The following is a 27,550-nucleotide window of genomic DNA, read 5'->3' as shown; positions in this document are numbered from 1 at the left end:
CTCCCCCCCCCCCCCCCCCCCCCCCCCCCCCCCCCCCCCCCTCCATCTCTTCTAGGTCGAGATATACAGTCTGTGGTCGAGAATTATGATGGCTGCAGTGAAAATTATTAATGAGAGCTGTGACAGCAGTTTGCTTCAAATTCAGGAGGCTGATCTAGCTACTCAGCATGGAGACCCATTCAGAGAAGGAACAGTCTCAAATGGAAAAGTCAGCACATTTCAGTTAAATACTGACTTTGTTTATCCCATGAGACCAAACAAGAAAATAGGTTGTTTGTCAGTGCCAAGACCATTCCAAAAATTACCCTTTTGAGCATTTTCTCTCTAGGCTGGTAAGGTTTAAACAACTAAAAGCACTCGGTCAACATTAGCAATATGGAGAATAAACACTGACAAAATGCTGTAAAAGGTTAGCAGACAAGTCCAGAATATGAGTAATAGTTATAATAATATATAATATAAATGAAAACTTCATCAAGGTATTTTTGTATATATTTGTCCATATTTTGATATAGTTCTACTGCCACCTTCATACAGATGAGTTGAATGAAATTTAGTTTGTGGGGCTCACAGCATTAAAAGCAAAAAAAAAATATAAGAGCCCAATACAGAGATGAATAGATAATCTACAGAGTTAAATGTGTACAATTTTATGGGAAATGTTGAAACCTGTCCACAGTGAGTTCTGTGAATATGTCATTCACCTCCAGTTTATTGGGGTGGAGGCAGAACTCTCAGAAAGGAAATCCGTGAAATCAGAAAGAATCAGTCTCTCTCTCCAGCTGGTTGGTAAAAGTTGGCAACCCTGTTAACATCATCTTCGTTGTGAAATGCACGTCCCCTGCCTCCGGTGTGCTTGCGTATGTGTGGGGAAGCCTATTCGGCTAACTAGCTGAAGCAAACTTTCTTAATAAACTGCAGCAGTTTATCCTGTTGTATGTAATCTGCATATGCAGAATTTAAAATGTTTCTGGTGTGGTCAGTCTCGTTTTTTCATTTCATCTACATAAAGCTTAAACCAACATTATTTAGTATTTTTATCTCAAAATAACAGCAACAAAATTATTTTGATGACACTGACTTGTTATAGGGTGAATGACGTCGCAAGCCTCTCCTGGCTGTGGAAGCTTTGTATGGCACTATGTAACATTGAAATTCGGGGCAGGATTTCTCTTGTGAGAACGGTGTAATGCTTTATGGCACCACAACATTTCAACAAAACTCTTCAGCAAGCAAGCTATTTTATATTTTATTTTTGTTTTACCTTTATTTTGCCATTTTAATCTCTTTTACAAGGATGTCCTGGCCAAGATGTGAAACAGCACACAGTGCAAGGTGCAAACAAGGCATTACATGCACAGCAGCATTATTCATAAAAGTAACAGTATTATTAAATTATTTACAACAAAGTATCAGATAAAAAGACATAAAAGCACAATGAAGTTTAAACATATCATAATTTGACTAAATGTCACAGGTGCAAGATGTGTTTAAAACTGGATACAGGAAAAAAACAAAAAAACAAAAACAAAAAACTGGATACAGGAATAAGAGACTCCAACTTCAACTTGAGCTATAAGAAGAATCAAAAAGTATATAATGTACAATGTGAGTTCTTTGAAAGAAGCTAGCTCAGTATTAATACGGATATCATGGCAGAGGCTAGGAAGAGACCGAAGAAGATGTTGGAGGAAGAGAAAAAGAGAGAGTGAGCATGTAAGACACCAGACGAAAGTATTTATCGGACTGGCTTTCACTCGTTGGCGTGAGCTAAAAGAGCTGAGAGAATGCATGACAGAGGCTAAGCTGGCCTTCTTGTCGTTGGACTAGTAAGTAATAACTTATTAGCTGGCTTGCAATATCTTGTGTTGTTGCACTTGCTTGACGTTTGACTGTTAGCAAAGTTGTCAAAATCAGACAGAGGTTTCACAGACAGAGGTTTAGCCACCAGCTATAAATCTCGAGTTAATGTCACCCGGTCTCTTCTTGGTCACTCTGTCTCTTAGCTTCCTCCCTGGTCTCTTCGCCTCTGCCATTAGCTAACATTATGTCCGTAGAGGCTTGAGTTACGCTGCCCGATCTCCCAGCTCTGGCTCGACACCCACACCGCTCTCTACCAGCTGTTATTTTATGGTAAAAAAGTTACAGAGTTTTGCTCAGTCGCTCGCTGCCACATACCCCTAACTGCAGTGTGCAGATCAGGGCGGTGCTCAACGTGGGCGGCGTCAAAAGAGCCCATGGTTTAGCTCCGGTTAGCTCATACTTGCGAACTATCGATTACGGGAAACTTGCGTATTTCATTGCCAACCACCAGCTTTCTCCCAGGGTCACAAGTCTCCAGATTTACCGACCGGAAAAGTAGCATCAATCAGGACGCGTCGTGAGCTATTGCTTAAATAATGACCAGTTTGCCGTACATTATCTCTTACATAACATAATCCCAGAGTGTGCCAGTTAAGGTCTAAGACACACAGTTAAATTGTTTCTGTGTAATGAACTCTAATGTGAGTTGAAACAATAGCTGGGGATGGATTAACAACGTTTGCAGACAGTGAAACTGACGACAAAAGTTTGAAGAGGCTTAACGGTAAATTTTCAATGAGGTAACCTCACCTTGCCAGTTTCATCTGCAGCCTTTTGAAATAGGAGTGCATTTTTGCTTACAATGCATTCAGTACATGAAATATGGCTCTCACTTGTTCTCCACAAAAGAGGCAAAGACTTTAAAATTCTTGTTGTCAACTGTCTCCCCCCTTTTTATTAATAGTCTAGGTCCTCCACGGGGCTTCCCGGAAGGGCCTTGCTCAACGTGGGCGGGGTCAAACGTTTAACGCCGCTGACGTTGAGCACGGCCCCGGACTGCACGCTGCAGTCGGGGCTTCTTCTCGCTGCTGGCTGTAAATCTCTATGTTGATAAACTTACTAGATAAGACTCTGGCATCGGTAACATTACTGTAAGTGCTCTTGCGTCAGTTGCTGTTTAGCTTTGTTGGCTAGCTCGCGACCCAAGTTTCAAGCACCATCACGCTGCTGCAGGTGAAGAACGTGTTGTCGCACTTGCTCGATGTGTTAGCAAAGTTGGCTGCTTACTAGTTTTTGATCATAATGTAATCTTAGCAAATGCACATAAAGCTGTCCTTTTTTATGACAGCAGTGAATAACACTCTGAAAGGGGCGCCAAATCACACAACCCCCCCCCACACACACACTTCTTACCCTTACATCTTACATAATGTTGCATTAAGCTCCTAACTCAGATGAGTGCCGTTGAAGATTTTAGTGCAGTGAAAAGAGGGCTCATCACTCACTCTCTCGCTTGTTTTGTAGATCTGTCTCATTGTGTCGGTCTGTCTGTCTGTGTAACTAAAACAAACTACTTTTTCCATTCTTAGGAAACATGTGCCACAATTCATCTTTATACCAATCCTTCAGTAAAAATTCATTTTCCTCTATGAAACTCACCACTTTTTACATCTTCTGCTCACGCTTTCTCTGGCTCACTTTCTCGCTCACTTAATTGTCTTCCTGTCATCCTGCTCCTTGTCGTGTTTTAAATTGTCTAAATTAGCCGTGTTTGGCCTCATCCTTAAATGGGGAAAGTGCAGCTCCGTGTCTGTGATCTGTGTGTGTGTGTGTGTGTGTGTGTGTGTGTGTGTGTGTCTTCCTCTGCATTCTAACTCATCCAGACGCAGTTCAGAGGGAGAGAGAGAGAGATGTCCTTGATTGAACTACACACCTCTCATTCAGAAGTGTGATTTCAGTAGAAAATCTATATATCATATTTGTAAGAAAACACTCACAATCAGTTTCTCAATCTCACTATTTATTGGCCACTCAGTACCACATAACTGTGTGTGCGTTTGTAACTAAATAACTATAATAATCATCAATACAGCAGCTACGTAAGCATGTCACATTGCAGATGTTGCACGCCCGCACAGGTGCTTTCAGTTATTCTGACACAGTTTGAACCATGGCAAAGGGAAGTTTTATGTGAAAGAATTATGTGAGGTTACCAATACGCCGTGTACTGTCTGTCGATGTTTTTGTAAAATATTTTAATTTTAAATACATGTTTCATTCATTCAACCTTGTGCTTCATTCACTGGATACAGCAGCTTAGAAAATATATTTCTTGCATGATCTCTTCTCTTTAGTCTTCATCCGCCTGTAAAGCTGAATTCAGAAACAATTCAAATAAGTGAAACACCTGTGTTGCTGTGTAGGGTAGGCTTTAAGTTAAATGTGAATTGGTTATGTGTCTGTTGGACAACAGACGACTAACAAAGTATTGAAGAGGCCATAGAGTAGTTTCAGTCCTTTTGTGACTGCAGGTGTTCTGAAGGTAAAGGCCGACATGACTCTTCAAAGAGCCTTTGCAGTTGTTATGACAAATCTCCATAGCCACATTATATGTAGCTGAGTGTATGCAGACAGTAGTGTTGAACAGTAAGTAAAGGTACTGTCCAATCTTTACTTGATGAACTTGCTCAGCTCAAATTGTCCTTACGTGCGTATACGGTTTATTCCAATACAAATCTGATGTCAGAGATGAAATCGGTGACACAATGACATAATATCTTGATGAAGCCAACTTTCTGTTCAGCTTATGTGGACCCACGGTCTAGCATAATATGACCTGAATTACATAAAATGTCATGAGTCAGATCTAGTGTCTCCCGCTTCAACATGGAATCCATCATGTGATACGACCCAAAGCATCTTTATGAAATCGTAAACATCCTGATAGCCTGCAGCTCCCATGTAGAGCTGAACACGAGTTGAGGTCATTGTGACCTTCTCTGTTAGTTAATTCAGAAAATACAGAAAATAACAATTTTTCTACCACAATACGAACAGGATTGTTCAGATGTTTTTCGTGCGAACAGGTTGAGACATTTTCCTCTGTATTACTAAGATGCTTTTTAAAGAGAGCCTTTTATACACATTTTCAGGTCAATAATTGTATATGCTTTAATCTTTAAAAAAACAGCGTTCTTTTTCATCACAAATAACCATTGCTGCAGCACCTCTATTCACCCTCAGTCTAAAACGATTTGTTTTAGCGTCTCTCTCTCTAAGTCCCCACCTTACTGTGGTATGATTGGGTAGTACTGGTTACTTCGATGTGCCTTTGTGATCTGTGAGCACAATCGCCAACTTGGATAATGATAGAGATCCTAGGGGCTCCCTTGCCTGTGACTTAGCCTATTGCCTTAATTTTCTAGTTGGTCTTTATTACAAAGTAGAAAGGATATGATTAGTTAATTTTCCACTCACACACTAATATGTTAGGGGGTATATGTTAAGATAGCCTTTTCCCTAGACAAAATATGAAATGCTTTAATTGAAATAATTTTGCCTTTTGTTATCTTATACAGTTCTCTAACCCTTTGTTTTTCTTGATGACAACACATGGTTTAAGATTGACTGTTGAATGTTCATTGAGTACATACAGTAATAGTTACAATACATGATTTGCTTAGAAGCAAATGCTGTGTGAACAAGGGGTTAAATAGAGTTGCATCCCTTCTGTAGATACAGGGAATATTTTGATACTTGTATTATAATTAAATATCTTCAAGGTCAGAAGTCTCAGCGAAGTTTTAGCCAGACACCGCACTGTAGGGCAGGATTTGCCATAAAACGGGTGGGTAGCCAACACCCACTGAAAGCGATCTTTGGCCTAAGGTGGTCAGGTAACAAGGAAACTGATGAACGCGCTCATGCTTGAACATTGTGTGTCTTATGGCCAATACATGATTAGCACAAAAGTCCAATAACAAAACATCACTCAGATCAGCAAGACCTCCCTTCCAGGTTTCTCCACCATTGGCCATGTGAGCAGAACTAGACAGTCCCTAGAGGGAATCTCTTCCAGGACGCCACCCAGAGACTCCAAGACGATTGGGTACTCTAACTTGCTGTTTAGTGCATAAGCTTGCACAACAGTCAGCAACTTGCAGTTGCATAGAGGCGACCCTCTCATTGTCATTTGGGGAGAACTCCAACACAGTGACGGGGAAACTCTAGAGAAGGAGAGAGTACAGAGGTGTAGAGGTCGCAGAGGTGAGTCCGTCTATTCCTAGTTGGTACCGCTCCAGATCCCGTTCCTTCCCCGTCAGAAAGGTGACATTCCACATCCCTAGGACCAGGCTGCGGTGCCGGGAATCAGCACGCCAAACTTACTTCTCTCAAGTTGTTAATCCTCTGACTTTTCATCTAGTGCTAAAATGTATTTTTAGTTTGGGGTCGTGACCAAATACAGGGCACAAGGTTGTTTATTTATCATTATACAACACAAGGTTGTGTTAAAAAAAAATAAACTTTGTAGTCCCTTTTGCTACACACACAGATGTTAACAGATACTTATTGAAAATATGGTAACATAGCAATAAATAAATTATAAAAATACATACTACAGTTATTTAGATACATACATGCATTCACGTTTACACCCAGAACAGTCCGCAGCGCTTGGAACACGATCTGCCCTGCGAGTGCGTGATCCGGGATGTTGATGTTAGTTCTAATTAGCAATTGTTACATAATACGCTGTACCTTTCAGTTACAGGATGACTGGCTGTTGACATTTACATCGATATCAATCCACTATTTGTTTTATTCTAAGTCCTACATTGTCCCATCAGGCAAGAATCAGGTACTGGTATTTAGCATGTGTTTGAGTATGCTGCTAGCTTTGTGACCCAATCCTGTGTCAATATCTTATGTTTGGTCTTGTGGTGACGATATGAAACCTGAGTGTCTACATTAAGATCCAGTTTGGATAATAAGCAACACACAGGTTAACATGCACACACACACACACACACACACACACCAAGTTGTCATATAACTTGCCAAAACCTCACAAGACTTGCCCTTGTGTCTGCAGATTTTTCTGTACAACAGTAACTGCTCATCTTTTTTGCCATCTCTTTGTAATTTAATGTGTCTTTGCGAAGAATGTTTTTCGTATTTGTCCTGATGTAGATAGCCGCTGTCCTTGAAGCCACGTCACTGAAAGAAACTTAAATGAAATTCTTTCAGTAAGCTCCAATTATTGGTATAAATGCGGAATGCTAAAGCATGGGGACTGAAAAACAAAGCTAGAAAATAAACTAAAACAAAATTCAGTCAAACTTTGATGACTGGATGCACCTGCGTATACTCACCACACTTCTTCAAACATCTTTCTGTGATACCTTTATTTTAATTATTTTTTCATTTCCTCTCTTGTTTTACACTCGCTCACAAAGCTTTGTTATGGTATATATGATCTATGTATTTAGAGCGTTGAATGATGTGTCCTTCTCTCTCCCTTCTCTCTCTGTTTGTCCGACAGCACAAAGACCCCTGAGCGGGCTGTATTTGCAGGCAGCATGCAGCTGCTGGCTGGCATCAAGCTGTGCACAGGCAGAGTTCTCACCAACCACCCCCATTACGAAGATAAAGACCTGCGGGAGAGAACCAGACAGGTACTGTAGGCTGCACTATACCGTCAGATAGACACAGGAGTGTGGAAACAAGCAGAAGGGCTGCAGGAAAATTTCAACTTTGAAGTCAGTAGATGGCAATTACAGTGTCAGCTATAAAAGTGAGTCGTGTTGATTAGAATGAATTAGCAACATGCCCTGATTTAAATGAATTAGCAGGATGTGGGGAGGGGGAGTTATTAGTTTGTGTTCAGACAGTGTGTGCAAGGCAAACTTTAGAGGCAGTGCGATGTAAGTCGTCATTAGACGCAAATTCATTCGTGGTGGCGGGAATTGACTTGTCCCAGGGCTTCACGAGGGGAAGGGAGGGGGGGGGTAGCTGAGGCAGTGGGAGGAGGTGGTGGTGTCTCAGCCAGGTGTTCAGTTCATTTTAAATATAAAACTTGACATCCAAAAACACTGATCACAAAAATGAAAGGCTAAAACAAACAGCTGATGAAATAACGCAAATTAGCTTTAAAATTATTTATCTGTTTTTGTTTCTGCTTCTGCGTTGTTTGCGTGTCTTCTTCACAATGAGCAGGAAGTGATGTGTGGGTCATCTCTTGGGTAGCTGAGCCTATGTTTTGCCTCCCAGTGGGAAGTCAGCCATGCTGAGCTGCTGGCGAGGCCTGAGTTTAATGTGGAGCTCATTAATGATCCACGACAATGGTGCAGACCTTCTGGGCTCTTGAGTGTGTGTGTGTGTGTGGTATTGAGGAAAACAACTGAGAGAATGCATTTTTAAACATTTGTGAGAACTTTGTGGGATTAATTTGTGTGTTACTACAAAACAATTAATTAGTGGACAAAGAACACAGTTGTTCATGTGGGTTATTTCTCTTTTCTGAATAAATTCACATACCCAGCAGGCATACATTCTGAATTGGGAAGCAACTGTTGAAAAGTTTTATTTGTGTGTGCAAACTGTAGCACAAAGTTTGTGTGAAAAGAGTGTGTTTTCTCTAGAGCTGCACGATTTGGAGAAAAGGTCATATTGTGATTATTGTGGACAATATTGCGATTTGTGATTTGATTATAATGAAACAAATGGTACTGTGAGTCTACTTGCCTAATTATCAAGGAAAATTGACATTTTAAATTCTGTATTTCTCAACTTGAACAAAGTTAAACGATAAACCATATTTATAACAATAACTAGTAAAACAGATGTAAAACCGGACAAGGGGAGCATCTTGCTCTACGGAGGAGGCGGCAAGGAGAACCACATGTTGGCCCAGTGGCTCTGGCTAAATTTACATGTGTTCAGTGCAGAAACACTATCCACAACCTGGAGGAGGAACTAGTATATATGAGTGTATTAGTATAATATTGTAACATTAAATAAACAGTATAATGTTCAAAACAATAATATATTAATTAATTACTATATTCATTATAATTTCATATAATAATATACTATTTTACCACTAGTTGAATATAAATCCAGTTCCAGCTGTTTCATTTCTGTGAGTTGTTTTTATTCATTAAATGCTTGTGCAAGCAACAGGCTCTACATTGGTCTCTAATTTTTAATACTAAGTATTAACTTGTCAATAATCATATTATTCAACATTTGAAAGTTTACTGTAGTTAGTCTAACTATTTTTAAAGTCCCGCCTCATCCAGACTGTGATTGGTCGGTTAACGAAAAGTGTCACTGACAAGCAAACGTTAAATGTTCAGTTCTTTCGTTGCTCCGGTGACGAGTCTGACAATGTTTTGACTGTTTAGCGGCGGGGAGGGGAGGGGGTTACGGTAGGTTGTTGTCTTAAAAGTTACACGCACACTTCTCATAAATCATTTTTCTGATTGCATGTTGGCCAATCCGTTTGTAGAGGCACATGCGAGAGCCCGGTGTGGACGACAATGAGCAGACTGTAGCACACACACAGAAGAGAGTGTCACACGCACTTTTCTGTTTTATTAAATCACACACTTTTTACGGTTATGTAATTGCACATGACGACATCGCGATTGCGATTAGATTTACTATGCAGCCCTAGTTTTGTCCAGAAAATCTAAGAAGGTAGTGTATTTGTGGGGTTTGAAGGATAACCTCGATATTATTCTCTATTTTTTTCCCATCGTTGAAAAAACCCAAAACCAATGATGTGTTAGTAAAGAATTCTACTGGGCTAATGAGTTTTGTCTGTGCTGATCAGCAAAAGGTGTTCTTAGAAAAAACTTCTTAGAGTACGGGTTAAATAATTTGTCCATTTAAATCTTTGGTGTGTGAAGTTGGTCAAAAGTTTTATTTCATCTGTAACAAATAAAAGATGAACCATAACAGATTTTAGAAAGTTCTTCTATGTTTAACACTTTTGTTTTGTTCTCGCTCGGATTTAATTTCACTCATAATCACTTTCATTCTGATTTTGTCAGTAAAAATGTTGTAATTTAATCTAAACCAACTTTCATCAAAACTGTAATTCAGAAAATAAATGTGCCTGGTAATTGAGTTCCAGGAGAGACGTTTTTCTCCTTCCAACAGTATTGGTGTTAAATTATAAAGCCAGATGATTTGCAGGCAAAAAAAAAAAAAGCAATCACAAATCCACACAAACCTAAAAAAAAATCCACTTCCATTCTGTGTGTGTGTGTGTGTGTGTGTTTGTGAGAGAGCAGGTGTATCAGGTGTATGCTCGCCGGTCCCCGGAGGAAGTCTACGGCATCCTGAGGGCCATTGGAGCCGACTATGTGGTGCTAGAAAACAGCATCTGCTACGAGCGGAGGCACAGGCGAGGCTGCAGACTGCGGGACCTGCTCGACCTCGCCAACGGACATGTGGGTGGCATTTATTTAATGTGACTCATCACTCTGTCTGTCTGTGTGTGTGTACGCCGTCCCCTCTGCCAACTTCTGTGACTGGGTGAAAGCTCTCAGCCTCCGCACAGATCAATAGTCTCACTTCTCATCTGCACATCACTGTCTCTTACTCTCTCCCTGTCACCCCCCCCCCCCCTCCATCTCTCCTTATTTCGACGGTGGACGCTCTGGCTATTTGGATTACCAGAGGCGAGACAAGCTTCAGTCTGGCTGTCTGGCTCAGAGTGGTGTACGACACATGAACCACAGTCCATGTTTGTGTTTGTGACTGCGTAAATGTGGCACAGCACACACATCTGACATAGACAGCTTTATTGAAGCCGTCTGTCTCTGGCTTTCCTTTGTTTTCTTTCATTCTTACTTTTTGTTTTCTTACGTGTTTTGTCTTTCTTGTCTTTTTCTGTTTCTGTCCTATTTTTCTTTCTTTCAATATCAGGGCCATGTATCTGTGAAGTCTCAGTCTCTCTTTAGGACAACACAGCAGCTGGACTTGCCTTTAGTTACCACTAACCGAGAATATTGCGGCATTCGTTTTGTATAATATCACCTTGAACAGTATATTTTGAATAATCCTTCTTTTACCTAACTGCACCATCTTATCGCACTGACTGAAGTACATAGTTGAAACCCATCACAATAATCTCCTGCCTCTTCAAACAACAGCTGGTCCTAATGATTTACATGAATGCATATAAAAAAATGACTTTATTTATTTAACATAGTTGCATTTACAGTTTATTGTTGGGGTAGTAGCTGTATATTGAAATGTTGAGAATTAAACAGCTTCGGGTTTCTGAAAACAAAATCCGGACTGCTTTGTCAGGACTGCATGGGTGTGGATTGATCACATTTGATTGACAGTGTCCTAGAAACATAAGCAAACAACCCCAATCACATTTTGATTTAAACATTTGATTTTACCTAACTACGACGGGTGCCCAGAAATATGTGACATCACCTTTTTCCAACTCACACAAACAAACAGCGTCAAAAGAAAGGATTAAATTATTTACTAATCTCTCATGTAAAAGCTGTTGCAACTTTGGCAGAAAATAGTGTAGTCGTTTGGGAACCAATCAAGTTGACTGAGAAAATAGGTTTAAAACATTCGTCTAATATTGACGATGAGCATCTTATTCATTTCTGAGTTCTTATTTAGGGGCAGCATCTTTACATTTGATGTTACAAAATAATTTGCCACGTTTTAGGCATTCTTTCAAATTCAAAATGGCAATCAATGATTTTAAAAAAACAAGTCATATTTGTGAAGAATCAAAATGACTTCGGCTCCCCCCCCCCCCCCAATGCTATAATGCGGTCCTGCAGAGTTTCTGCCAGACCCAGCTGGCAGGAGTGCAAAGTGAAATTAGAGCCTGTGAGAGGCTGTCGATCACCCTGTTGGTGGTGTTTGTTTACAGCAGTTATATCTCAAGGCCCCTTTAAGAATATAAATGATGATGACCTGCTCATTCTCTGATCCATCAGATCATGGACGGACCGGGAGAGAATGACCCAGACCTCGTTCCTGCCTCCCACCCTCGATTTTGCGAGGCCATCAAGACGGACACGGGGGGTTACACCGCTCTGTTTACCAGAACATTCCAGAACAAAACCTTTCACGTGTACCGGGTCAAGAAGAAACGCAAGAAAAGCGCCAAGAGCTCGTCAGAGCCCAGCGCGACTCGATAGAAGGGCTGCAAGAAAAAACCCGTCAGAGGCCAGAGGGGAGAGAGACGGAGGAGAAGAAGAGATAAAGGCTCTGAATCCTCGCTGTTCCTCTGTCTCCTCCCTGCACTGCGCCCAGCTGTGATCATGCCCATTATTTTTTTAACACGTGGCTCTGTGAACTGTGGCGTTAGAGCAGTGGGCCGGTTCAAGCTTGGGGCTGCATTGCTTTAGTTAGTGGAGTGTGGAATCACCTATAGGAGTCCTGCTTTGGGCTGTTCTCTCGCCATCCGCTCACCCTGCCCTTCTCCCAGCTCTCACTGGTGCAGATGAACAGAAACAACAATTAGATCTCTGAGCAGTGTCTGGAACACCAAGAGCAACCGGTAATACTTCAGTTTAATTTCTATTAGTTTCTAATTTTCTATTAGTCATTTCTGCACCATTGTTCATGAAATGAACAAAATAATATTCAAAGAGTGTGAAATATTGTTTTTGTTTGCTTTCATACTGAGTAGGTTGGTTCAATAGCACTCAGGTCAATAGTATTTATCAAATCGAGATCAAACACCAAATCTACTCATCAAATCTTTTAAAAGTCTTTATTAAAGCAGGGGTAGGCAATTTATTTTCAGAAGCAGTTTTTATTATATTATATATATGCCAACAGCAATCAATAAATTATATACTCTGTAAAGAAATCTCATATCTGTGGCTGTTGCAGGGCTGTAATAAGCACGGCCAACCAACCTGTGCGCAAATGTGTTTAGGGGAGTGGCTTTGGTGGGAGGCCTGATGGGAGGGGTTGGGATTTTTCAGTTGGACATTTTCAGAATCTACCTGTCTCTTGCTAGTTCTCCAAGCTGCCTACCCCAGCTTTAAATCTATTATTCAAGTTTAGCTTTTAACGCAAAAGTCATAAATAACTCAAAGATTGACACTGAAAAATTCAATACATTGTAATAAAAAAGCTTTTCTAGAGGAGCTCAGTAAGAAGCTCTATCATATTTACTATTGAGCTCCTCGTGCCAGGGGAGATTTGTTGAGCTAAACAGATCTAGGGATTTTAACTGACATCTTGTAGGAGCATGATACATTTTTGGGAGGTGTGAATGAATCTATGGAAGAGCTCTAGTGAATTAAGACATTTTCTATTTTTGTCTTTTTCTTTTTTAGAAAAAAAAAGATAAAGAAAAACTCTTTCTTACTTTGACAAAACAGTTCCAACTCAAGGTGCATTTAACCAGCCTTTTCCGTAGCTTTCAGCTGCATTAGAGGACGGCTCAGTTGTCAGTTGGAGAGGTCAAAGGTCGTTGCTATTGGTCCAAGGTGCAAATCTGTGGCTCAAAGTTTGCCAGAGTCGAAGTTGAAAAATTCACGCGGATTAACTTCACCCCTGCGAGCTAATCCAGAGATCATAGTGATTCCACTGAAATAAACTGAATGCACCCTGACATCTCTGGTGAGCGGGCCTTCATCATCTCACCCACAGCATTTTTAGGACTTCTAGTTTGTGTTCATTTAAAAAAAGCGAGTTCACTCTTGACCTTGGACATAGTAGTGTGACTACGCAATCCCAACTGGAGTTCCACTTACTAGCTTTTTGTGGAGCTTTCAGCTATATCACACAGTCTTCTAAAAGCGCTGTGGAGGAAACGGCTCCATCTCCATCAGGACTGTGCAAACTACGTCCACCGAGTTGGGATTGTGTTGTTAAACTGCTATTTCTACAGTCACCAATAAACTTGGGATTTGGCCTTTTTTCAGAAAGCACATTTCTTGTCTAAAACTTGACTGTGTGGTAGTGTCTTGTGTGTTCTTGAGGTATATATTTAGTCACAGTAGAAGGAAGGTTGCACAGCTGTGGGATTTGTGGGGGAAAGCCACACTGAATAACTTTGACCGTTAGCTTGACTCCGATCCGATGGCACTTTTTTATTTATTTTTTTATCCAGTCACATTTGGCTCCGCAGTGACAGATGTTATCAATTACCCCTGAAAAGAAAAAATAATAGAATAATTTTGTTAGTGTCGATTCCCGCCTGGTGGGAACATGTTCCATCGGTGCTTAAATGTGTTTTTGCTGTAAAACTGAGGTCAAAGCTGGTACCAAGTGATATTTGTGGCGGTGTTGTTGTGTTTGCTGTCGGCTCTGTGATTCTCATCATCAGCAGACTCAACCTTTTCACTCTCTCTTCTCGCTTTCTCTCTCTCTCTCACACACACACACACACACACACAGCCGCGAACAGACATGAATAATGTAAGTGGCGAGGAAATTGCAGCAGGCTGACAACGACGCTGATTCCCCGCCGCAATCCAAAATAGTTTGTTAGAGAGGAGAGAGAGAGGGGGGCAACGCCTGCATATCAAACTGAGGCTTTGTGGTTAGAAAAGAAAGTGGGGAGGACAGAAAAGGCTCTTATTTAAACCGCAGCGGAGGAGAAATGAGAGCGCATCAAAACATGGATCTGAACCCCTTCCTCGTTTTCTTTTTTTTTTTTTTTTTTTTTTTCTCGAACCAAAAAGGAAAGCAGAGGAAAAGAGGTGATTGAAAGGTTGGAGGCTAGCTGTGTCGGTAATTATGGGTTGGCCAGTCAAGAGTTGCCTGTTGCCAATGAGCTGTCATGTAGGTACGACACACACACACACACACACACACACACACACACGTTTCCCTCCCTCCCCTGGTCTCAGTCTGCCTATATCTTGTACACTTGTTAATAAGGGCCGCTGTCTTTGATAATCCACACACTCGCGGATGCATGAACACTCCTGCTCACAGTTGTTGTGGGGCTTTTGAAAACGTGTTGTTCGTTAAGCGCACAGCCTCATTGTAATGCATACCAATCGTATCAGTGTGAAACAGCACCACTTGTCCCTCCCCACCTCTTCCCGCCTTCATATTGGATGTTTAATTTAGGAGATGTCTGATTGCTTTATTTGAGAGCGAAGTGATTCCATTATCTTTGCCTAATAAGAGTGTACTAATGTAATATATTTTTTTCAGCATTCTTCATTTCCATACATATTGGGATTAGTAGTTCATTCAGAGTTGCGATGTCTGATGTCTTTGGTTTTCTTAATGAAAAGGAGATGAGGAAAGCCATTAAGGTGTACAGGAAGCAGCTCAACACTCCATTTAGGAAAATTTTTTTAAGAACTAGTTGCTGAAACAAACATGGCCACTATTTCACAAATTCACGTTTGTGCTTGTTAAATGAATAGTTTGAGTAGAGAGAGAGGAAATAAATAGAGTAATTCCTTTGCCATAAACCAGACTAAAGGCCACATTCACACCTGTATCTGTATTTTTCAGAATAAAACAATTCTTTAGAAATCTGTGATAATAATACAGATTTCTTTGATCTTGCCACTGTATGGCCAAATGTATTTGGGCAGACTCTTATTACACCTATATGGATTAAAGGATCCCCTTAGTCAAGCTTTTGACACAGTTAAATGTTCCTTATCCGCACATTGAGTTTGCTCATTTGCTATATGTGATTTATTGATAATGGGTGTAAATGTGCTGCTGAACAGCGTCCACTATTGTGTACTATTCGACCCCATTTAACCCCAGGGGCATTAGTGAGGTCGGACACTGATGAGGCCTGGTTCTCAGATGCCCTTCAAATTCATCCCAAAGGTGATGGATGGGGTCGCGGTCATCATCATCATGTGAAAAAGGGTGTAGTCCGGAAGTATGCATATGTGCAGACACACAAGATGGGACACAATCAGATGCAACCTTAAACTTGTCCGTATAGTCTTGGTTAGTGTTTGGGGGCGTGGGTAAAAATAAACCTAGATTTTAGAGCTCATTTCACTGTAAGATCATTTGTATTCATGATGAACTGCAGTTATGATGCACCTGCCAGTCTCAGACAAACCACCTGACAAGCATCTCTCTGGAAGCATCCAAACAGATGATCCCACTGAGCCAGTGCCATGTAAATACATTAAAAGTGTTTCTGAATGTGAAATTTCCACGCGGCGTACAAAGGTCTAAATAATGTGTGTGATGAGGGAGCACACATTGGTACTTCAGAAATGATCGACAGGCCTTTTCCTATAAAGGATGTTCCCGGCACATGCTCGTCCAACCTGTGCACCACTCTTGATTGGTCCCTGAGGTTAATGCAGGGAGCTGATCCTGCTCCTTTTAAGGCTACATATTTGCCGAAGAGCAGCTTGTGACCGTGAACATCATCACTTCAGCACAAGTACCGTTAATGTACAATTTGACCATCAAGAACACCTGTCAGTAGTTGAAACCATGTACTTCTGCAAGGGGATACTGTGTTATGCGAGTGCCTTTGGTGATTTTCTCCATTTTGCTCTGCTATTTCTTTTTTCCAAGAACACCTTGTACAACAGGGATTTCTACTGCAGGACATTTTTCATATCAGAAATCTTTACTTTGCAATTCAAACTGTTCTCTTAGTACATTATTGGTGTATGTGAGATACCTGATTCGAGTTGAAATATGTTCCAATGCCAGTGTTAGCTATTAGACACATCCTTGTTCAGTGGCAGTATGATCAATAAAAGTCATTTCTTTTCCCAACAATGTCATTTCTCTTCACTCTTTAGTTACTTTTTATCTGATGTAGTCACGATTCAGCACAGTCACTGGTGCAAATAAATGAATTTATTGAGAAAAGAAGTTCAAAGCAAATACAAAACACTTACATAACTGTTCAAAGGTCATCACCATCATGATGATAAAAAAGATATGTTCCGTTAGATTTTTTTTTTCCTCAGAAGCTGCACATTTTAAATCGATGGCGCTTTTCTCGACAAAAAGCAATAATTGTAATTAATCTATCTCTGTATTTACAAATGAGGTAAAAACAATAACTTTGTTCACAACATGTTTGCACCCAGAACACAACATTTAAGAAGCTGTTATATGGTACAAATGAATGGTGGTGGGAAGTGAGTTGCTGGTCTTTACAGCTGCAGAGAGAGAAGTGAAGCATGTCTTCATCCCTCACCACTGTGCGTGGCTCAGACTCGGCCCGTCTCTATACACTGGAATAAAAAACAAGCATCCCTCTCTAGAAAATCCCCACTGTCTATAGAAAAAAGCCTGTGTCTTACTTTCAGGCATCATCCCACAGCATACTGCACCCTCACCTGACCGCCAAGTCTCTTATTTTTAAAAGCCGCATTGTTGCCTCTGCTTTTCAGAAAATAGCATGTTTCTGGAAAGCCGCGAATTTGGGAATCGACTCCTCTGTCTTTTTTGAAAGTACCCGCAATCCTTTGGTTTTTTTCCAGCATGACAGCAAGCCATCAGCTCCTATTAGGATTAGTGGTCTGACGCGTTTTCACACACACTCCTACCCTAACTGCTCTCTGCCGACAGGCTCGGCTCTGCCAGCGTGAAGACGGATAGAAAGAGCGCGATGAGAGCGCTGCTGCTCCTTCCAGCAGAATACACCGCCTGAGATGCCAGGTGAAGGCAGGTTGGCTTTTTTGGAGGACTGCAGGGAGGAGGGGTGGGGACTTACGACTTTTGTATCTATGCCATTTGCGGTGCCACGGTTTCTGCAGAAAGCCATTGCTCCCAGCATATCCCACCTTCCCCCTCTCTACAGCTCCCTACAGAGCTACTGAGCTCCATGGTGGCACATTTCACCGCTGAGGCAGGCACTTGATAAGATGGTTCCTCTCTGCCTGTCTTCCTCATTTGCTCTGTGATTCAGCCCTCTACCCTGTAATCATCTCTCTTATCAACGGTGAAAAGAACAGGTCCTTTTCAGACACTGTACTCCTCTCCCCCTTCGCTACTTTATTAATGTTCTTTGCCTTTTTGTTCTTTTTAGACAAATTGTTCTCACTGGTTCCACAACAGCAGGGAGGGTTTTTTTTGCTGTTTTTTTTTTTTTTGTACAGTTGAGAGGAGGAAAAAAAGATCCATCAACCTGATGTGACAAGAAAGCCAAATAAAAGGAACGCTTGCCACTGTGCTGACAATTCACAGCTAGGATAAAAGCTGCAGAGTTATTATTTTCTATCAGTCCATTTTCCCACAGTCACAATTATTGCACCGTTTCAGCCAACAGTAATTTAGCAAGGGACAATAGATAAATGTATGTGTGAATTGCGCATATGGCACAGGCATCACAGCTCGGAAATATATGAATAATCATTATAATATATATATATATATATATAATATCTCCTTCATCCTCCTCCTCCACCTCTTTCCATTTGTATTTATCGAGTAGTCACCTTGGAAAGCTGTTTGACATAGTTTGTATTCTACCGAGCAATAGTCTGTTGAAATAGTCTCTCGCAGACGCCACATTTGGTATGCCTGAGGAAGAGCGTACACAGAGCAGAGCAACAGAGCAACAGAGCAAGTGTTTCCTCCTTCCCGCAGTCCGCACGTCCGCTCCCATTTCTTTGTTACAAAGCTGTTTGAATTTTTGTGCACCCTCCCTCGGGTAAGGAGGACTGAGCGGCGGAGGAGCACAAATGAGAATAGGAAATCACAAGACGAGGGCGCAGTAGTAAGTAGAAAGCTTGATGTCTTACAACCCACGGAGCGTTGAAACTTGAAACACTCAACCAATACAGAATTACTCAACCCAGCGAAACACACATTACCAGAAGAAAATATAAATCTCACCCCACATCCCAGTGATGGTCAAAGCACTTTTTTTTTCTCATACAAACATTGACAAAAGCTGTGTACAGCCAGGCAGCGAGAACGCAACGTGTCCACTATATACTGAAAATCCAGACTCTGTTTTATATGGGCTACTCAGGATGATCCCACTCATCTTCACTGTCTTGTCAGGTAAAAGCACAGAGTGGGATTTATGTAAGAGTGCTGTGTTTATTTACAACAATTTAATTCAGCAGCGAGGTGCTAAAAACACATTTTATGTGGCACTGATTTGCTCAGACATAAATAAAATACCTAGCCCAAACATTTTCATTTCACGTTTTAGGCCTTCGGCTGAAACTCACCCAGAGTAGCTCACAACGAGTGCAAAAAAATAGAAGAAATTTTGGGTTTTACACGCTGTGGCTGAAACAGATTTGTATAACAGTGAAGCTAAGCTCCATCATGATGAGTAGCCCCGGGTAGAGAATGACGTTCTGAAGCCTTTAACCTGACTGGCAGGTTCGATAACATCTGCTCCGGCAAAATTGTCATCCAAGGTAGAGGGAGCGCAGAGTGACAGGCTCTTTTCACAGGGACACTTTCATCTGTCTGTTAGGCCACAATGTTGTTTGACGGCGCTCATCATCCAGTACATACAGCTCCTTCTATGTCAGTCGTGACGGTTGTGCAGCGAGTGTCTCTGCCAGTCAGCGTGTTGCAGTTTTCCCACCTCCGGTCGCCGCTAAGCGTCTGCTAATAGATAGTTTCAGGGCGGCCCTTTATCAGGGTCCTATCAGTTTGTTCTGTGTGCGTCTGGGCTCAGAGGTCGCTGGCTTCTGCTCGCTCATATAGCGCCCTCAGCTTCTCAAAGCGAGGCCCCCACTCCCCGAGCGTCTCCTCCCTCCTCCCCTCCCCTCCCCCGTCTCCACTGCTGCACCCGTCCAGCCCTGAAGAGCTGAAGGAGCTGAGGGAGCCGGCGGGCGAGCCCCCTCCCTCGGTGGAAAAGACCTGCAGGGAGTCGAAAGGCCCAGTGTCCGGATGCTGGTCAGCGTCGCGGATAATCTCACACAGGTAGCGGGCCAGGTCCTGGCTGGAGAAGGACAGGGAGCGGCGTGCCAACTGGGAGGGGCGGGCCTGGCCCTGGGCTGGGAGTCTGGTGGGAGGGACGTCCCTACGGAAGCTTGTAGTGGTGGTGGCAGTGGAGGTGGTGGAAGCTGCAGAGGGAGGCAGGGTGGTGGAGCTGGCTGTCCGGCTGAGGGGTTCCAGCGGCTGTGCAGAGGCCGGGGCGGGGGGCGCCTGGTGGAGGAGATGATGGTGGTGGTGGGGAGGAGGAGGAGGGTGGTGCAGGGCTCTGGAGCGGCAGTACTGGACCGACTGGGCTGGGCTCGGCTGGAGGGACTTCTGCAGCTCCGCCATGTCGTAGGCATTCTGGAAATGCATGCAAAAGCAGAGAAAAACTCCCAGTTAGCACAGAAGCTGTAAAAAGGAAAGAAAGAGCAAACAGAGTGAAAGACTGAATGTTTAGGGGAGAGAGGTGAGGCAGGAAAAATGAAATGTGACAGAGAGAGAGTAGAAAAATGAAAAGAGAGCAGAAAAACAATCAGCTCTCCCCATTACGTTTCCTGTGAATGTTCCACCTATTTAAGTTTCCAATCTATCTCCATTTACTGTCTCAGTGAAGTCACCGTAATTCTGGATGTCTGTGCGTGTGTGTTTGTGTTTGTCTGTGTGTGTGTGTGTGTGAGACCAGGAACATAAAAAATAGCGGAGGTGATTCAGAAAGGGGATGAAGGGCGTCTCTCTATACATCTCTTATGCGCACTGGTGCAATGAGGTTTAGGAGCCTCCAATACTTTCACATATACTTTAACAGCCTTCAACATCACTGCCAATGTGATTCCACCAAAACTGTAACCACGGCAGCAGAGATGAAAAAAACGGAGGGATGTAGGAGGAGGAGGAGGAGGAGGAGGGTGAGGAGGAGGAAAAGATATGCACGGAGGAGGTGTAGGTCGCTTTGCAAAACTGATTATGTGATGAGTGGAAAGTGCTGTTTTTATTCCTCTAGAGAGCTTTCAAACAAGACTCTCGAGAATTAACTGCAGCATCTGCTCTGCTATAGAAGATCAGGAATGTGTATGTGTGTGTGTGTGTGTGTGTGTGGTTTGTGTTTGACTGCAGGTGATTAACACTACGAAGGACAAGACCTTCAGGGTTTTTGGATACTGACAAGGTGTGTGTGTGTGTGTGTGTGTGTGTGTGTGTGTGTGTGTGTGTGTTAGCAACGTAGTGGTCACATGTGTTTGTTTCGATCAAAGCTGTGATATTATGCAAGCTCTTAAGTGCTGTTGAGTGCTTGTGGGTTACAGTGGCTGTTGGAGAGAAGAGATAAGGATTTCGCGTGGGTCTAATTAAAACGCTAGAACTCGCACGTGCGCGCGCACACACACAAACAGAGTGGGGATTCTATTCCAAATTGAATTGACTGAAACAACTATAAAGCTGCCACCGTGCAGCCACTGCTGTGTATTTTCAAAGTAAAAAAATTATTCAGTTGAAACATTTCACCTTCATGCAAGTAGAAGAAATTTGTTAATGTCACATTACACAGCATATACTTGCTTGTAAGTTTATGAATGTTACTGTGCTTCTGTGTGAAGACGAGTGTATCTTTGTTAGCTTTATCACAAGGGTGCGCGTGTCTGAGTGATGTACCTGGTCCTCCTCCCCGCCTCCCTCCTCGTCATAGTTGAGGACGTTCTCTCGGATGTCCTCCCAGCCGTCGTGGTGGGCTGAGACGTGGTAAACGCCCTCCTTCAGCCCTTTGTAGCTCCTCCAGCGGGTGTACAGGAAAATGCCCAACAGCAGCACTGGAGTTAAGACAGACAGCAAAGGAGGTTCAACAAATTGAATGATTGCAAATCCTTCAACAAATTAAGGTATGGCCCCAGAGAGAGGTGCTGTTCGATGGAGTTGGCCTTGAGTATCATTTGCCAAAAATGTGACCTGAGATGTGATATGTTGTGGGGTTCAACTGATAATGATGCTGTAGATTTCGAGCTAACAAGTGTTATTTTATGCCTGACATTTGACAAAATAGATTTCAAGGATATCAAGGAGTGTTTGAAATAGGTAACTCTAGTGATCTGTTAGGGGCGAGCAGAGCGTAAAAAGTGCAGTGTTTTAAAATGCTTTTATTGAGGAAAAAAATCTATTTCATATTTTGTAACTTTTTGTAAGTGCTGTTTATGAAGGAATCTACTAAGCATTTGCATCCATGGCAGGAACTTTTCTTCATATATATATATACTTTTACTTCAATATATTTTTCCTATGTATATTTTCTTTTTTCTGCTTCAGACCACATTTCTCTTAAACAGCATTAACATTCTTGCAAGTCCAGAAATAACAGTAGAATATATGCATATATACTTTGAATTGGGTCAAAATGTTGCATTAGAATCATATTGGCTAAAGGTTTCACTTTCAGTTTCCCCTCTATCTTGTTGGTCAGTTACTAAATATGGTATTAAACAACATCATATCAGAGCTCGACATGACTGGCTCCACTGGACAGTATCAGATTTCCAATTAAAGACTATTTAAAATGCATATTAAAATGATGATTCACATCCTCATTCCTTCCTGCCAATATCTCTGTAGCTAAGAGTAATTATAACTGTGTGATTGCATGACAGGCCCTGTAGGCATAGAACAGCCTTTAGATTGTAGCTGCTGTTGGCAGTGCAGACTGTGATTGGTTATTAATTACATTACATTTAAAGAATACTAATGATGCCCTGGCCAATGGAAGCCAATGCAGATGTTTTATTAGTGCTACTTACACTCCCATTACTGATTGACAGTTTTGAAATGTGAATGTGGAAGAAAAAAGTGGAAGAGCTTTCAGTTTCACTTCATGAAGAATGTTCAGGTGATTTACCTTTAGTCAAAAGCAGATTGTAGGCACCACACACACACACACACACACACACACTTAATTCAACCAATCTGCATGTATTTCCCACTCTAGCATTGCTGTGACCTTTTTAGATGTCTAACAAATCCCATGTGCCATGTCTCATCTGAAATCACCTCTTGTTAATGCTTCAGAATTTACTAGCCTTTCCGTGATATTAATCTGCTTTATAGCTACATAAACTCTTAGTTAGAACCCGCCGATTTATCGTTTGGCAGATATTATCGGCCGATATATCTGCATCGGCGTTTATCCGATATGACTATTAACAAAAAGAAACAGAGTTGGATTCTTCCCTCAGGTCATGAGTGTTGCATAGTTTGCCCAACAGAGGGCGCACTGCAGCTCCTCTGTTCAAAACACTACAGCACCACAGAACAAAACATCAGCTGACCGCAGTCTCCCACAGCTCAGAGTGTTCCCGGTGAGTTTGTCTTTTGTCACGTCAATTACATGACTTAAATAATAATAAAAATAGCTCTCATCACTTTTCCTCTTCAGAGACCAGACTTGCTAACCCTCCCGTTTTTCACTGCCCTCACCAGGCTCACAGCAGTGCGTTTAATGTTACGGAGGAGGCTACGCTGCTGACAGACGTGATTGTAGATTTATTTCTGAAACAGCTTGGCATTTCTAGCGACCTGTCCTCTCATTTCTCTCTAATTTATTACTTCTAAATATTTTCTAACATCTCTAACGGCAGATAACGCTGCCTGTTGCTAGATTAGCCACAAGGCTAATGCCGTGTTAATCAGTGGAGGAGGCTAACATTAATGTGCGATTAAACTGAAGTGTCTGTAGGTACAGTCCGTGTATCAGAAATGATTAAACCAGAGGGGACTGGTGAATAAAAGTGAGCTGAACAAGTATCTAACACACAGTTGCAGGCCCTCATTGTAGACAGTCGTGTAGTATTAGATTAATTCATGGGCAGCGTTTCCTCTGCGTCTCTGTATCATAGAGCCAGAAGGTGATTAGGAAATCATTTCTGTAGTGTTGGATTGAATTAACAGAGTGATAAATTGTGATGTAAAGTAATAACTATTGCATGACAAAAAAATATATAATTATTTGCCTATTTAGGAGAGCCCTGTTCATATTATTATGATAGCAATGACATGAGAGATGATATATCATATTATTATTATTTTTAGTAGTAGTACTATATTGGTATTTTTTATAGTTTCTGTTTTGCTGGCCCCCACAATACATACACTACTTAATTTAATGTTCATTAGTAGTAGTACTCTATAATTTATAATAAATCAGATTAAAAATGTTTTCTGTAGTTTTATACATTTGACTCATATTTATCAAAACTCTTTTACAACAAAATATTTGTTGTACTTTTGTTCAAAGTATTATTTCTAACAATAACCAAGTTTATTTTAAAACTGCATTATGTCATGGTATCTTGTTTTCAACACAACAGATGTTAGGGATAATCTTTGTTTATGTTTTGCGTTTCTCAAAATACGGGGGAAGAAGATCGGCTATCGGATTTTATAATCCTCCAATATTGAAATCAATTTCGGACTTAAAAATCCCATATTGGTTGGGCTCTGCTCTTAGTGTTTCATTCTGACATTTATTTTTTCATTTTGATTCAGCTGTTTTATCTCAAATCAAACAATTGAATTAAAGGGACGTTTTTGTCCCTGCAGAACTGCAAAAGGAGCAACTTGTACAATCTGGAGTGCATGTTGAGATGACATTTAATCATTTAAAATCATGTCATTAATAGAGGCAAACAGAATTACTTTCTGAGTCATACGTTATCTTCAAATCTGCTTTTGCACTCCATGGGAGAGCTGCGTTAAATCACATTTGAGACGAGCAGCAATCACATACAGCAAACGATTTCAACTGGCAGTGCTATAAATACCGTGGCTGTTCAAATCCTATTAATCTGAGGTAAGACATAACTGTGAAAAATTTGTGATCTTGAACATCTTTTAAACACACGCTCCCCTCTTTCCTTCATCATCAACCTCCGCTTTTGCTTTTTAAGCCACACGTCTTTCTCCTACATCACAGCTAAAACTCAACAGCCAATCAATCATGTAAGCACACGGCACTCAAACTCCTCGTGAATTGATAACACCCCATTAAATAGCCAACCCTCTGACAACTCTGTAAGAGTAAATCCACTCATCCAGAAACCAGCTGCACAGTACGGGAGGAAAAATCAATATTCATTTACTGTCAACTTGTTCCCCTCACCACAACTCCAGTCTCTGGATTTTTATAAGATTAAATTGTTTCAAGAGATTCACTTTTTCATTTTCAGAGCGGCATTGTGGCTTTTAACGGCAGTGAAGAAACTGAAAGACAGACTTTAGTTTTGGCAGGAGGCACATGTGGCTGACTGCTGCAGAGAGTGGCCTTGATAGACAGGCAGTGAATTGACAAAAACAAGGTCATAGGTTCAGTCCCCTGCACTGTGATATCATGGAATGATTATTGGAATGATGGACATTTCGGCGTGCCATGTCAACGCAGTTTTTGGTCTTCAGGCTGTCCCCTGCCCCGACTCATTTACTGTGGGGTGAGCTTCCCAACGAAAGAACCCCCAACCTGGAGCAACCTGGAGGAATCCAAAGCCAATGATAAGTCTTGAGGCATTAAGGCTGTGCCATATTAAATACTTTAAATATGATCATCAAGCAGCTGGTTTCTGACAGAATCAGTTAATTATTAATTATTATAATTACAGGAATTTGCTGTAATCCAATTCACTCAAAAATGAAATAAATTAAAATAAATTCTTAAAAAAATGCATTATACCAAAGTCAGGACAAAATAATAGTGTTTTTAAAGACATACAGTAAGTTACAACGTCAGATGGAAATGATGGTTATGAGATTCAATGTACCCTGTAGAGTTTTTGATCCCGGTTATGGAACAATGTTTTGATGGGCTCATCCGTATGCTCCCAGTGTCTCAAGTCAGAGGGCTATAAGTAAGGGCTTCTTTGCAGCTCAAATTGCACAAAAACGAAGAATGTCTAATGTTTTACCTGCAAATTTGAGGGTGTGGGTTTCACTATAACATCAGTAGGCTATAAGCTGTAAGTGGGTGATTTCAACACTCAGGGATTCATACATTGAACATATGACTTAGGGAAAAAACAGTGCTCAGATGGAAATAATCTCAAAAGAAATTATGCAGGTTTCAAAATGTAACACACAATGCACTTTGTCTACACCAAAAAGTCACAATGTAACTCCAGAGGATAATTAGCTGTATGTACTGAGCAAGCCAACTTCACTTGTAGATGAATTTGCTGTACCTGTTTCCAAGAATGCTAGTTCAAAGATAATTCTGGTTTATTGAAACTTGTGTCTGATATTCATAGTTTCAGCCATCATTCCTATTGATAAACCTGTACTCACTGAGTTAATTGCTGGTGTCTGAGAAGGACAGTGAAATTGCTAAAAAGAAGTCTGGCAGCACAAGAAACAGAAGCGGTCAGATCATCATTTAAACAAGACCCAAGTTAGCCAAACTTATGTGTTTGGAGAAGTTCATGATTTGAAGTTATCAGGTGGGTTAGCTAGCTGTCTACATATAGCTACTAGCTAACTACCAAGCTACTAACCATCCTCAGCCTTTTATTAATGTCACACCTTTGTTTTTCTTTTTTTTTAATGTAATATGTTTTATCTGCTGTGTTTCTTGGGTATTTTATGTGTTTCATACCCTGTACTTTTATCAGCCTTGTTTTTATTTCTTGTTTTATACGTTTATTTGTTTCGTCTTGATTTTCCCACACTTTGTAACACAGTTTTGAAAAGTGATGCATGAAAAAAAAAAAAGTGTATTGTTATCAATACATCAAAATGTACTGTATCTTTGCAGATTCTCAACATTTACACTTTTTTCAGCTGGCTGCCGTAGGCTATGTGGATGCGTAAACAAGCAACAAACTTACACATGGACTCAATTAAGGCTTTCTTTTTCTCACTTGGGTGAGAAATAGCAAAAAAGCCAGGATGACATGTGAATAGAGACACACAAAGATATCCAATCTTGAGCTGCTGTGAGGACGACTGTACTATACTGCATGGATCAATATTCTCTGTGCATTAGGGCTTAGGCCTATATGAGGGGCAAAATACAGCTTGTACATAGACTGAAACAAAGAACCTGCAAATATAAGAGGTCTAATACCCCTTGGTCTATGGTGGTGGAGTTTATGTCTTTATGTGTTTACACTTGCTGTCTGCTGTGTGTGTGTGTGTGTGTGTGTTTGAGTGTGAAGAAAGAAGTGGCTAGTGTGAGCTCCATGGGGAAGTGAGCAAGGAAGCTGGAGGTCAGGGCGTACAAGATGAATCTGCTCTGTTCAAAGGCTCTCTCTAGAGGGCAAACAGAGAAATGGAGAATTTGATCTGTATTTCTGACAGTGTGTGAGTGTGTGTGTGTGTGTGGGGGGGGTGTTGTAAAGAGAGATTATGTGTTTATTTGTTTATACTGCCTCCAAGGTCCCGCTGTCTCTTTGACCATCACTCCTTTTTTTGTTTAACTTTCTTACTCCCTCTGCCTAACTCATACCCCAATATTCTTTTTCTTGGCCTTTAACAAACCCCTAAGCTACTCCTGGATCAAGCCCTGGGCTAGCTGCACCACAATAGATATTACACATACTCCTCAAAATCATACCCATACCAATTCACTTCTAAATGTCATTGCTACAGTCATAAAAATCACTGGAACTGTTTGAAATGAACTGTTTGAAATGAACGTCCTGCAGAGGCCTCTCAAAACATCAGCGCTGCTCCTTGTTTTAAGACCCAATGCACAGATGAGGCGGCATGCCTATTGTAGTGAACAACGGTGTGGATTTGTGCATTTTACATTGAATATATTTGGAGCTACCCTAAATTCCTTTCTCCTCCCCAGAGAAGAAGGGGAGGGGTCAAAGTTGCTTTCTCTAAGTGCTAGCCTGACCATAAAACTGGCACCTTTTTGATTCCG

The 27,550-nt window shown here is 41.3% G+C and overlaps 2 protein-coding genes across 13 annotated transcripts in view; one reads left to right on the top strand and one right to left on the bottom strand.

Annotated features, from left to right (window-relative positions):
* Nucleotides 1-16,539, top strand: part of dpy19l3 (dpy-19 like C-mannosyltransferase 3) — a 59,361-nt gene extending 42,822 nt beyond the window's left edge. For 6 of the 7 annotated variants that reach the window (XM_046032166.1, XM_046032164.1, XM_046032167.1 and 3 more), the window contains 3 exons: nucleotides 7,346-7,478; nucleotides 10,104-10,262; nucleotides 11,790-16,539. In XM_046032166.1, coding sequence (XP_045888122.1) covers nucleotides 7,346-7,478; nucleotides 10,104-10,262; nucleotides 11,790-11,993 — 496 coding nt within the window. In that variant the 3' untranslated portion in view covers nucleotides 11,994-16,539. The remainder of the gene's footprint in view (nucleotides 1-7,345; nucleotides 7,479-10,103; nucleotides 10,263-11,789) is intronic. The other variant, XR_006822135.1, reaches the window with a different exon arrangement.
* mtss1lb (MTSS I-BAR domain containing 2b) overlaps nucleotides 1-27,550 on the bottom strand; it is a 771,894-nt gene that overhangs the window by 222,748 nt on the left and 521,596 nt on the right. The gene's annotated exons all lie outside the window — the stretch shown is intronic.

This window comes from Micropterus dolomieu, linkage group LG20, assembly GCF_021292245.1.
Source record: "Micropterus dolomieu isolate WLL.071019.BEF.003 ecotype Adirondacks linkage group LG20, ASM2129224v1, whole genome shotgun sequence".
NCBI classification, from domain to species: domain Eukaryota; kingdom Metazoa; phylum Chordata; class Actinopteri; order Centrarchiformes; family Centrarchidae; genus Micropterus; species Micropterus dolomieu.
Note: the sequence above shows the minus strand (reverse complement) of the source record. Positions and strands in the feature narration are given on the sequence as shown.